This window comes from Bos grunniens, chromosome 2, assembly GCF_055505025.1.
Source record: "Bos grunniens cultivar Pamir isolate PY7600 chromosome 2, Bosgru_T2T1.0, whole genome shotgun sequence".
Taxonomy (NCBI): domain Eukaryota; kingdom Metazoa; phylum Chordata; class Mammalia; order Artiodactyla; family Bovidae; genus Bos; species Bos grunniens.
The window spans coordinates 75,227,177-75,239,574 of NC_141166.1; the positions used below are offsets into that span (position 1 = coordinate 75,227,177).

Consider the following 12,398-nt stretch of genomic DNA (forward strand, 5'->3'; position numbering starts at 1 on the left):
AGGCTTTGACATAGTCAATAAAGTAGATGTTTTGCTGGAACTCTCTTGTTTTTTCAATGATCCAGCAGATGTTGGCAATTTGATCTCTGGTTCCTCTGCCTTTTCTAAATCCAGCTTGAACATGTGGAAGTTCATGGTTCACGTACTGTTGAAGTCTGGCTTGGAGAATTCTGAGCATTACTTTGCTTTTCTCTTTTCACTGGTTGTAGTGACATCAATCAGTGCTGGTGTAACTTTGGATAGGCCACCTAAACTCTCTGGTCTAGCTTTCCACCAGTACACAGGAATGGACTTGCTCATGGACCTCACTCTCCAAGCCACTCGGTAACAGGCCACACCTCACACTAGACGTGGAAGGGTGCTGGTACTCCCACAGAGTGCGAGTGCTAGGTCTTCAGAAAGGGGCTCCCTTGAGTCACCTATGTGTGGTCAACAGGTGGTACACCCACAGGAACGAATATTTGGGCCCCCATTAGTGTGATGATGGGGTAGATACGCTAGGACCTGCCTTAAGTGTCCAAGACCCTATTTCTCTCTCCAGTGATGGGCAAAGAGAGGGTATCACATTGTGCCAAAGGTGTGCCACCAGGGGAGGCACAGGCTCATGCATTTCATTATAAGGACCAGCCATTTAGATATTTAACATTCACGGTCCTTCAATTAAAAAAAAAAAAACTTTTACCAGCAGCTGGATTTATCTTGTTCAGCTGAACTGAACGTGGGACATTTCATAAGCTGAGCACAGGCGCCTGGGAAGACAGTCCCAGGACCGGTGAGGTAGCAGTCGAGTGGGTGCGGGAACCAGCAGGGCGCCACCTCAGCCCCTCTCGGCAAGCCTGACTCTGCTGGTTGGAGGATGAATGGGGATGTCGGCAGTTGTTTCCAGAGATTCCGGACAGATTCACAGCTACTGATGTGGAAAGGTGCTTGTCACAAAAGGAACAAAAGGGACTTCCCTGGCAGTCCAGTGGCTAGGACTCCGCACTTCCACTGCAGGGGGAACTAAGATCCTGCATGCCGCGTGGCACAGCCAAACAAAGCAAAAACAAAACCCGACCAAAAAAGCTTTCTTAATCTAATAAGGAATGTCTACAGGAGAAAAAAAAAACCCTACAGAAGACAATGAATGTTGGAATACTAAACCTTTCTGCCGGGAGCCATCTCCGGGCATATTGCATATTGAGTGCAGCACTTTCACAGCATAATCTTTCAGGATCTGGAATAGCTCAACTGGAATTCTATCACTGCCAGGAGCCAGCGTGAGGAACTCCGCCCGTGGCAAAGGTCGTGAGGAAGGAGGCTCGGCGTACGAAAAGGCGGGATCGAGCCTCAGGAGTTCCCCCTGGAAATTCTTGAGCATCTACCCCCAAACCAGAGTCTGCCTACTTTCTGCTTTGTGCTCTCACCTACACCTCTGACTTTATGGGGGGGGGGGGACTGTCCCCCACTACCTCTCTCTGAAAAAAGAGTTGACTTATAGCTCCAGTTAATAAAGTTCCTGGGTGTGATAGTGTTTCAACCTACAAACTCCTTCGGAAGTCCTCTAGCCTGCCTGAATAGGTTTTTCCGGCCACATGTGATTGTTCAGAGCCTCCCAACTGTGAGAGGCATGAGATGTTCTAAACTGTCTAAATACAGATTCCTTTGAGCAGTTAAAAGATTGATTAGAAATTGTATTGGTGAAGGGTTTTTCACTTGTTGGGCCAATGTTTGCTGCTAAGTCTCCATATCCCTTACCTGCTGTGTCCCTGGCAGTGTATTGATTAATATAATTGGTGTAAGTAGTAGCTTTAATGTTTGTAACCTTGGACCCTTGTGTTAATTCTTTTTCTTGTTACAGCCCACCACACTTTTGCCCTATAGGAATGCAACTTTAATGCTTTTGGAGGGTGGCGCCTGACTAATCACCTTTAGAAAAAAATACATTTTCTGAAGAAAGGGTCTTAAAATGTTAACAGGCCTCCAGGCCAGAAGATGATGCAAATCACCTAAACTTTGCATATGATAAAGTTTGCAGGAAGAAAGCCTGGCTTACTGCATGACTCTACCCCTTCCCCCATTATCCTCTATGCATAACTTAAGGTATAAAAACTACTTTGAAAAATAAAGTGCGGGCCTTGTTCACCGAAACTTGGTCTCCCCATGTCGTTCTTTCTCTCACCTTCTGGCTGAATTATTCAGCCTCTTTTCTCCACTGAATTTCCTCACTGAGCTATCCTTATTTCAGCCTCTTTTTTCCACTGAATTTCCTCACTGAGCTATCCTTATTCTATTACTCTATATCCTTAATTAACGTTTAATTAAGCAGTTGTTTCCTGATCCTCGCCGACGCCGTCCCCGCTTCGAATTCCCTGGATCCACCGGGGCTGGACCCAGGCACCTTTCCTCTTGAGATGGGGAATAAAATAACAATGTCTTTGTAAGTATTAGATGTTATTAAATAAAATAACAATGTCTTTGTAAATGTCTCAATATTAGATATTTAGAAATTTTTTAAAAAGGAACAGATACTGTGCATAAGTGTAATCCTGTTTTTCTGTAATATATTCCTGTATGAAATTTCTGACATACTATATAAACTATGTATAATATATATATCATATATAGAGAGAGGTAGTATACCTATACACATATATACACTTCTGAAATGACAAGAATTTTCTCTTCTTGCTTTCTAATGTTTCTACTGTGAACATACATTATTGTAATAGAGAAATAGTTTAACTTTTACCCTCAAAGGGAAAAAAGAAAATTATTTTAACTGAAATACATCTGATAAGTGAGAAAAATCTGATGAAAAAACATATATATAAAAAAGACGCTTACCCCTTGGAAGGAAAGTTATGACCAACCTAGATAGCATATTAAAAAGCAGAGACACTATGGTTTTTCCAGTGGTCATGTATGGATGTGAGAGTTGGACTGTGAAGAAAGCTGAGCGCTGAAGAATTGATGCTTTTGAACTGTGGTGTTGGAGAAGACTCTTGAGAGCCCCTTGGACTGCAAGGAGATCCAACCAGTCCATTCTAAAGGAGATCAGTCCTGGGTGTTCTTTGGAAGGAATGATACTAAAGGTGAAACTCCAGTACTTTGGCCACCTCATGCGAAGAGTTGACTCATTGGAAAAGACTCTGATGCTGGGAGGGATTGGGGGCAGGAGGAGAAGGGGACGACAGAGGATGAGATGGCTGGATGGCATCACTGACTCGATGGACATGAGTTTGAGTGAACTCCGGGAGTTGGTGATGGACAGGGAGGCCTGGTGTGCCGAGATTTATGGGATCTCAAAGAGTCGGACACAACTGAGCGACTGAACTGAACTGAAAATCTTAGTTATTTTTAAAAACTCTAAGCCTGTCTGCTTTAATGAAAAGCATCTTGGAAATCCTAGCCTGTATAACTGTCTGACTGATAGAGGTATATATCAGGAGTTGGGGCTTGTCTTGCAAACCCCAGGATACATAGCATCAGGAGGCGGTTTCAGAGGCTGTACAGGCCTCTAAGTAAGAGGGCATTTTGCTATCTTTCCCGAAGATTGTTCCAGCTGCCCTTCCTTACCTGTCTGCATCGAAGGAAGAGATCCAAGAGGCATAGTTTAAATTGTAGGCCAGGACAGTGGTGTAGTGATTGAACCCAAAAAAGTCGTAGGTGCCGTTGATCCTCCTCTTCTCACTCTCCGTGAACTCAGGGAGCCTGGGCGGGAGGAGTCATTAAAGGCGTGGGGCTTTGGGAAGAGACTCTTAGGGCAGGGCCGGTGGAGGGCTCTAAACTCAGGTACCTGAGGTGCCCACGGGCAGCTGACCAGGAGCCAGGAGAGCCCTTCCCAGGTGCTGCCGAAAGCGCCTGAGCCTCCTTCCACCAGAACACAGACCTCACCTCCCTCACAGACCCTCTCTTCTGATTTTAAGTTTTTACTGTGGTTTGTTTAGACATGCTTCTTTTCTCCAAAGTCTGTCCTTACAAGTAGGGGAAATGCTTTTACAAATTGACCTTTTGAGATCTGGACTTTTCTGCTCTCATGATTTTACTGCCCTTTCTTTTTAAACATCTAGGGGAACATTTTCCATATATATTTTTAAAAATTGAAATATAGGTGATTTACAATGTTGTGCCAGTCTCTGCTGTGACTTATTTCTATACATATTTACATTTTTTCCATGTATTCTTAGACTTTTCTGTGTGATGTGATTAACATGCCCTTGTGTGCAGCACTTAGAGGTTCCCCTCTCCCAGATCCTGACCACATGCTGCTGGTTTAGGGTTGCTGAGAGAATGCCCTGCTTAGGCCCTGACACTTCATTTTGACCTTCCTGCTACCATTAACCTAGGAAAGAACCTTACTTCCTGGAGTTTCTGAAATACTGGGGCAAAACTAAGGCCCAAGTTCCCCACCCCACCCCTGCCATACCTTTTACTTCCTTGCTCAGGAGCCAGCAAGGGCTTCTCAGATCCTGTGGCTTCAAGACTGAGCACCTGTGCCAGCCTCCAGTCGCTCTGCCACGTGGCCTTGGCTCTCCCTGCTGCTGGGCCAGTGTCCTCAATTGCAGCATTCCACTCACTCCTACCTCTAGGCCGGTGCTCACACCCTTTCCCTTGGATCGAAAGCCTTCTGCTTTCCCCAGTGCTGTTTATTGTCAAGGCCCAGTCAGCCGATATCCTGTCTTGTCCAGGGGGTCTCCTGGGTCGACCCAGCCTGCCCTGATCTCATCTGAGTCTTCAACACATGAAGAAATTGGGGAATAGAATTCCCTGGAGTGATGAAGGTCACTGTCTTTCCAGCTGGTGTGTCAGCACCTGAGGAAGCCATACTTAGAATCCCCTCTATGTGGACCCTGCTGGGCCTGGCACCGGCCTTGGTACACAGTAGGTGCTTCAGCACGGTTGTGTTGAGGAACTGGAGCACTCGCTTGCTGGTTGGAGACCAGGGTCGACAGATCAGACCTTTTGGCTCAGCAGGACTTCCCTAACCAGGCCAGCACATGCATGATGTAAGGGTTGGGGTGGATTACTTAATCCTCACAGCTGGGCTATAGGAGGCTCAAAGAGGGAGCCAGTGGGTCACTAAGAAGTGGGTGCCCCAGATGGCCTGCCTATTCTAAAGAATAACAAGAGCAACTGCCTTTGTCAGAGCTGTGCCTGTCCGGGGCTGAGAGCTCCACATACACACTCGTGTTGTCTTTCCAGCATGCATGGAAGCTCAGACAGTAACTTGCCTAAGACACTCCTCTCCAACCCCAACAGCACCTGTGCCAGCCACCCAGGAGCCTCAGTGGCTGAGGGCGTGGCACCAAGACCTACCGAGACTTGTTGAGGCCTTCCGCTAAGCTCCTGTCACGGATCCGCGTCTTCATCACCTCAGGGTAATCCCCATTCTTGAATATCGGATGTGCGAACCAGCCTCCCATGAACTGCAGTAGGGGTTGGAGGGACAGTCAGCGTTGGCATTAACAGGTAGGCCCACAGGAGACAGCAGGCTCCCTGCCCAGGAGTCACTGACCTCAGGCCTCCTTCTCCCCACCCAGTCTTAAACTTGCCCTTCTTCTAAGTCTGTTCCCATGTTGCAGTTTAAATGCCCGTGGGTCTTGTCACCATGCTGGGAGTTCACTATGGGCAGGGCTGTGTTCCTACCCACTGCAGCTGGAGGGATGTGAACTGAACTGAGCTCTGGGCCTGCTAGATGCTGCCTGGCTGCCCTTAGGAGGGCCGGGCCCAAGACAGGGAGAGACTCCAAGCCTCCAGGCCCTGATTCCCTCACTGACCACAGGGGAGGTCTAAGGCTGAAGGACCCATCAGAACCTTCTAGGGCGAGCAGAGATGCGAGGCTCTCCTGGTTACCCAGGCAAAGGGCAGTTCTTCATGGGCTTTGGACTTGCAGCCCTAAAATGGGAACTTTCCTGTTTGTTTTCTTAAGTAAGGTTCAGGCCACCCTTAACCCTCACAGGGTATACATGGCACTTCAGTGCTGTGATGCTGTGGGTCCTGAGAGGCTTTTCTCCTCACATCCTCCCTGCAACTGCTGGCTGCTGCCTGGAATGTGGAGTGAGAGCAGCCTTCCACTTTCAGCCAAAGATGAGGGTTAGAAGATACTCGCTCCAGTAAAAGAAGCTTCAGTTCACTGGGAGGTGAGGAATTGGGTTTCTGCGGAAGCTGAATTCATGAGGGGGTGTGCAGATCACTGTCCTGGGCTGCAGGATCACAGCTCACTGACAGACTGATGATGAGACTACAGCGTGACATTTCTGCAGGTTTGTTTTTGATTTCCGAAAATGAATTATAGCTCTAATTCATCAGTTCTGTGCATCTGAAATGAGGGAATACCTTAATTTTGGTCCTAGGCTTCCCCCACGCCCCACAAGCTGACTACCAAATGGGGACATTAAATTCTCGTTTGCACTTAATTCATTTGACCACTTTTGTCAAGTTCCTTTGTGAAGGATTTGGCAAACCAAGGCCATTGGTGTACTTTCAGAAATGCCAGGCTGCATGGTCTCCTCAGGGCCAAACGTGGGAGCAGTCTGGAGAGAGAGATGCTTGCCTTTCTTTCCTGATCCTGAAACACGAAGAGGGCACCTTCCAACCTTTCAGAGACAGTAGCAGGAGCCAGGGACAAGCTATGCCTGAAGAGGGCTGTTCTCTCTTTCTCCTTTCAGGGACCCAGACTGAAATAAGGCGGGCCATGTTGGCACCTGCTTACTTGTGTCTCTACTTCCTAAGAGCAAAATTCCATGACCAAAAGATGCAAGTCTTTATATTAAACTCATGGAATTAGAAAATTAGGGGCGCTGATGAGTTTCACAGAATTCCAATTTAAGGAAGTCTTAGGCAGAGTAAGTAAAATCAGACAGTGACACCTAGAGGTGAAGTGTGACGTTGCAGCCCTGTCCTATAGTCAAACCACAGACTGAAGAGGCTGAATTTCTATATTTTAGTCTCAAGCCAATGTTGCATCCAGTAAGAGTTGCATGTATAACTGATTTTTTAAGACTTGAAAGAAAACTCAACCCCAAAGAACTTTCATTCCAGCAAAGCTGTGGGGTAGTTAGGTCACGTCTATTTTAAAGACAAGAAAACTAAGATATTAAAAGGTTAGATGATTTTCCCAAGTGCACAAAATAAGGTAATAGCAAAACAAAGCCTAGATCCTTAATCTTTGTTTCACAGTCTAATTCTGTTTTCATTAGATCATGACAGGAGGGGAAAAGAGAAGGAGCAAAAACAACACCCAGAGGAAAATCTGACCTGAACGTATCTCTTGGCTGCCTCCACATCCTCCTGGTTGGAGGGGTCTCTGGGCTCAGCCCAGTCGCTGCTGATGGTGATGGAGATGACGCCACCTTGCCGGGCACGGTACACGTCATTGTACAGATGCCAGGCCTCAGCGTGAGCCTTTATCAGGTTGTGGCCAACAATGTAGGGGGCAGTGCCGGGCCTAAAGGAGATCCCTGGAAATGCAGACATAGACGTCAGTGAAGAATAAATGTGGCCAGGACTTCCCTGGTGGTCCAGTGGTTGGGAGTCCACTTGCCAATGCAGGGGACATGGGTTTGACCCCCAGTCCAGGAAGATCGCATGTGCCTCAGAGCAACTAAGCCTGTGCGCCATAACTCCTGAGCCCATGCACCTAGAGCTGAGAGCTACAAGGGAAGCCACTGCAATGAGAGTCCCACGTACCCCAACTAGAGAGTAGCCCTCAATCTGCAACTACAGCAATGAAGACCCAGCACAAGAATAAATGTGGCTAAGAATATCACTTTCTGCCGATAGATGGCCTCTTGGTGTTTGGGAGAAAGACTAGATTTTTTCTTGAGGAAGAATGGAATTCAGATCTTGGCTCCACTTCTTCCTGGCTGACCATGTAACTTTGGGTGAGTAATTCAGCCTTTCTGTTTCTTCCTCTACAAAATGAGCAATACAGACTTCTTGTGAATAGCGTGTGTGTGAAGCGCCCAGAAGCACTGTGTCTGGCAAAGAGAAGGCACTTGCTGTTGGTTTCTATACCCCTCACCCACAGAGTGGCTCACATGGCTCGGGCAGAGTACCTGGAAGAGTGTGTGCCTCAAGGGCTGGCATCCTGACTCTCTTCGGGGACCCACTGTGAAAGAGCTGGAGCATATAGTTGGTGGAAGCTGCTGACACAGATTCCTCGAGAGCAAACATTATGAGAGAGGCAGCCTCTCATGTGTTGGAGGAACAAAAAACCAAAACGTCAACCAAGGACCAACGGCTGATGCATCTGATAATGAGTCGAAGCAGATCTCCCCATGGCTCTTCCCAGCTGGGACACATAATCCCAAGAAATCACAGAAATGAACACGAATTTACTCTCTAAGGCTCAGAGTTAGAGAAAAGGAAAATCAGAGGGTTCTCAAGGGACAATGACAGGTCCACAATTCCTTATTTAAAAGTCTTAGGAATACAACATTGTAAGTCAATTATACTTCTGTTAAAAAAAAAAAAAAACAACTCAGAGTTTGATATATTTAGAAATTAAAAGGTTTCTGTGTCTTAGAAAAGTAATAAGTTGCATATAACATATTTACATATGACCCCAGCAGGGTTCAGGACAGCTCTCCATAATTAAAGACATTGATACATCTGCAGCAGAATTTTTTGAAATTTCACACTAAGTGGGATGCCAACATCAGGTTATGCCCAGGTCAGCCAAATCAAATACTGGGGACTTTGGCATTTGGGGAGTTGCCAAAACAAAACAAAACCAAACCCCACTGTGGGTCTGTACAGTCTGATATACTATCCTTTCCTGTATCAATTAGTTTGCACCCTTGATCTCAGGGAGCTTCCTATCAGAGGCAGATCAGATGCACAGAGCAAAGAAGCCATTTGGTGGTTTGAGATGTGAGGTTCATGTTCAGCAGAAGTGGTGTCAGAATGGGGCGGTGGGGGAGGCAGGAATTCTGAGGCATTGCCTTGGGGCTTTACTGGCCACCTCCTCCAGGGCCACCTGGATTTCATGTCAGTGGTGCTGAGAAAACCACCCTCCAATTGCCGACCAGTGGGATCTGAGACTTTTACCTGGAGCTGCCGTCCCGTAGCCGTAGCCCTGGTAAGCAACGACATAGGGCTCGTTCAGTGTGATCCAAAACTTCACCTTGTCCCCCAGCCTCTGGAACAGCACCTCTGCATACTCCTTAAACCGCTGTACAATTGTCTCATTCTCCCAGCCCCCAACATCCTGGAGTGCCTGGGGCAGGTCCCAGTGGTAAATAGTCACCTGTGAAAACGCAAGACCAGCATTTCAACCAACCTACTTTTCATGGGAGCCCACTGATGCTCTATGCGCCAACATAAATGTCTGTTGCTAAGAATGAGGATGAATGATGAGACAAACAAGCTTCAAAGTTTCTTCGGCGGGAAGGATAGGACAGTAGAGCTGAAGTGCGAGAAAAGTTCATACATCTGGATCAGAGAAGCCTGGGTTTGAGTCTCAGCTCTGCCAACTACCAGGCAGTAAGACCTCCATGTCCCAGAATCACTGTGAGGCCTAATTCACACAGCAGAGGACAGGAAAAGTGACCGACATCCTGCCAGCTCTTCGGCAAACGTTAGCTATGACTGTAATCAAGGATCAGAAATGCTAGAGCTTCAGAACCTCCTGGATAGAATGCTCTGACGGTTTCAGGAGGGAGGCATTTTGCTTGTCAAGGGGCATCCCCAAGGACTTCTAATGTGTCTGGAGGCTCTTCCTTGGAGTGGGAGCCCTTTGCTGGAGACGGGCCCCTCTGGCCACACCCATGTGGTGGCCTTTCTTCCCCTGGGTCTCCCCTTGATGCTCCTGACGTACCCCCATGCCGGGGTCTCCACTGAGTTGTCAACCGTCTTCAGCTCAGACCCAGTCTTTCCCTTTCCCTGAAGTGCCCTTTCCCTGCCTATGCACCCACCCAAATTCTCTTCTTTTTTTAAGATCCACACCTCGTCGAAGGTTTTTATGGCCATATTACTTTTCTGCCTTGTCTCAATGTCCTTAAGAACTACAGGGAATTCCTTGATGGTTCAGTGGTTAGGACTCTGAGCTTTCATTGCCCAGGGCCCAGATTCATTCCCTGGTTAGGGAACTAAGATCCCACAAGCCATGTGATGCAACCAAAAATAAATAAAAGTTTAAGATCTATAAATAAATAAAAGCTTAAACCCTATTTAAAAAAATAAGAACCACAAAATAATTTAGCCCTGAGTTGTGTTCTCTCTGAATTGTGTGTAATGGATATAAATTCCCCCTGATCTTGGGGTCCTACAGGACAGCCACTGGCCCTCCCATCTCCATCACAGCTGGCACTCACACGCACTGTAATAAAGCTGCATGACTAATTTATTCCTGCAGTGTTAGCAGTGTGAGGAGTCCAGGTAGCACTCTTTGAAATTAAATATCTATTTTTATTTATTTATTTGGCTGCACTGGGAATTCAGGTATGCCATGTGGGATCTAGTTCCGTGACCAGGGATTGAACCCAGGCCCCCTGCATTGGGAGCTCGGGTCTTAGCCACTGGACCACCAGGGAAGTCACCCAGGTAGCACTTTGATTTGTTAAAGTCTCTGCTTCGTGGGGTGGGAAGAAGGGGGTTATAATTCGGAGACTATACTCTGGCTGCCGTACGTAATCTCCAATCACTACCGCGGAGGACACACCAGTACCGTGGAGCTAGTGCCCTCTGGCCCTTTATCATAAATGGCCCAGGAGAAAAGGCAAAGAGTTCTTAGGCTCCCAGGTAAAATGTAAAAGATCTGGTGGCAGCAAAGGAGGCCCCCATATGAGCTTTATTATTCATAAGAACTCAAGGCTTAAAAGCACACGAACTTTTGCCTCAGCAGTTCTTCTCCTAGGACCATGTCCTATAAACGTCTATCCTAGCGTAATTATGTAACTGCAGTTACACAGACAGAGGAGCCTGGTGGGCCGAAGTCCATAGGGTTGCGAAGGGTTGGACACGACTGAAGCAGCTTAGCATGCATACACACTCATTGCAGTGCTGGTTACAAAGGAAGAAGAGTGAAAACAGGGAAGAGTGTCCATTTATAGGGAAGTGACTAGAGAAGTGAGGTACAGTTTCCACATAACTAAAAAGACAGGACAAATGAGGAAAACACATAGGGATATGGAAATACCTGTAAGAACTATTGGTAAATAAAAAGTATCAAACTATGTGTATCGTACCGTTAGGAAAAAGGAGGGTAATAAGCATACACACACACACACACATATTGCCCACTGGTCAGATACCCAAAAGGACGTGAAGACTCAGCAGCCCTGGTCACCTGTAAGGAGGGGAATAGATAGCTGGGAGGGGGTGGTCAGGGACAGAAGGAAAATCTTTACAGACAACTCAAAAATTAAACTTGGCAAGAGCACTGATTTTTCCCAGGAGATGTGCTCCCCAGCCCAGCCGGCTCCCTCTCGTGGACTTGGCCCAGGCCTGCTCAGGGCCCCTCACCTGGGGCTGGATGTTGGCGGCCAGCAGCGTGTCGATGAGCCGCACGTAGTAGTCCAGGCCCGCCTCGTTGACGTGCTTGTTGGTCCCGTCGGGGAGGATGCGAGTCCAAGAGATGGAAAAGCGATAGTGGGTCACGCCCAGGGTCTGCAGGGCGGCCAGGTCCTCGGCGATCTTGTGGTAACTGTCACAGGCCACGTCTCCTGTGTCATTGTTCTCAACCTTCAGGGGTGTGTGAGAAAACGTGTCCCAGATACTGAGTCCTTTGCCGTCTGCTCTCCATGCACCTTCGATCTTAAGAGGACAAGACATGGTCAAGTCAGTCATGTAGTCAAGCCCTTCCTGTCAGTGGGGGGTCCTGAGTCAGGACGTAAGTCAGCATCACCTTCTCTGCTCCCCCCGATTTCTGAACTCCTGCAGCTTCCTGTACACACTTTCTGAACGTCATGGGACTATCACACTGCACTGAGCAGTTATGTGTCTGCTGACTGGCTTCCCTCCAGCAAGACTAGGAAGACTAGACGTGGCATCTGTCACCTTGGTGGCCCGGCTGTCAGTGCAGCAATGTCTGGTGTACGGCGGGTGCTCATTAAATGTTTCGATGAACAATCTGATGTGCCTTAACCCCAAGCACAGTCAGACAAATCCCAGTGATGCCAGACGTGGAGGCAGAGTTTCTAATCAGGATGGGTATCACTGTTTCTGTGCTTCCTTTTCCTCCTTTCACCTAATCTACAGGCAAACTGACCACAAGCCACTGGGCAAATGCCTACCCATGGGCTTAGGTAGTCCAAGATGTGTAGTGTCTATAAATCACTATAAAACACTTGGACGGGTATGGTGTGAAACTCCGTGACTGGCTGCGGCTAAGCAGTGTGGCGCTTTAACCAAGAATGCTCATCCAGGCTTGGCCTGCACGGCCCCTGTGAGAGTGGCAGGGCGTTGGAGCAGCG

General features: G+C 47.6%; 1 protein-coding gene across 4 annotated transcripts in view; it reads right to left on the reverse strand.

The window, feature by feature from the left end:
- LCT (lactase) overlaps nt 1-12,398 on the reverse strand; it is a 42,328-nt gene that overhangs the window by 7,386 nt on the left and 22,544 nt on the right. For 3 of the 4 annotated variants that reach the window (XM_086351187.1, XM_086351197.1, XM_086351208.1), the window contains 5 exons: nt 11,449-11,739; nt 9,034-9,232; nt 7,240-7,442; nt 5,299-5,408; nt 3,559-3,693 (listed from right to left, as the gene is read on the reverse strand). In XM_086351187.1, the coding sequence (XP_086207313.1) occupies nt 3,559-3,693; nt 5,299-5,408; nt 7,240-7,442; nt 9,034-9,232; nt 11,449-11,739 (938 nt within the window). Of the gene's footprint in view, nt 1-2,258; nt 2,388-3,558; nt 3,694-5,298; nt 5,409-7,239; nt 7,443-9,033; nt 9,233-11,448; nt 11,740-12,398 lie in introns of those variants that run through there. The other variant, XM_086351218.1, reaches the window with a different exon arrangement.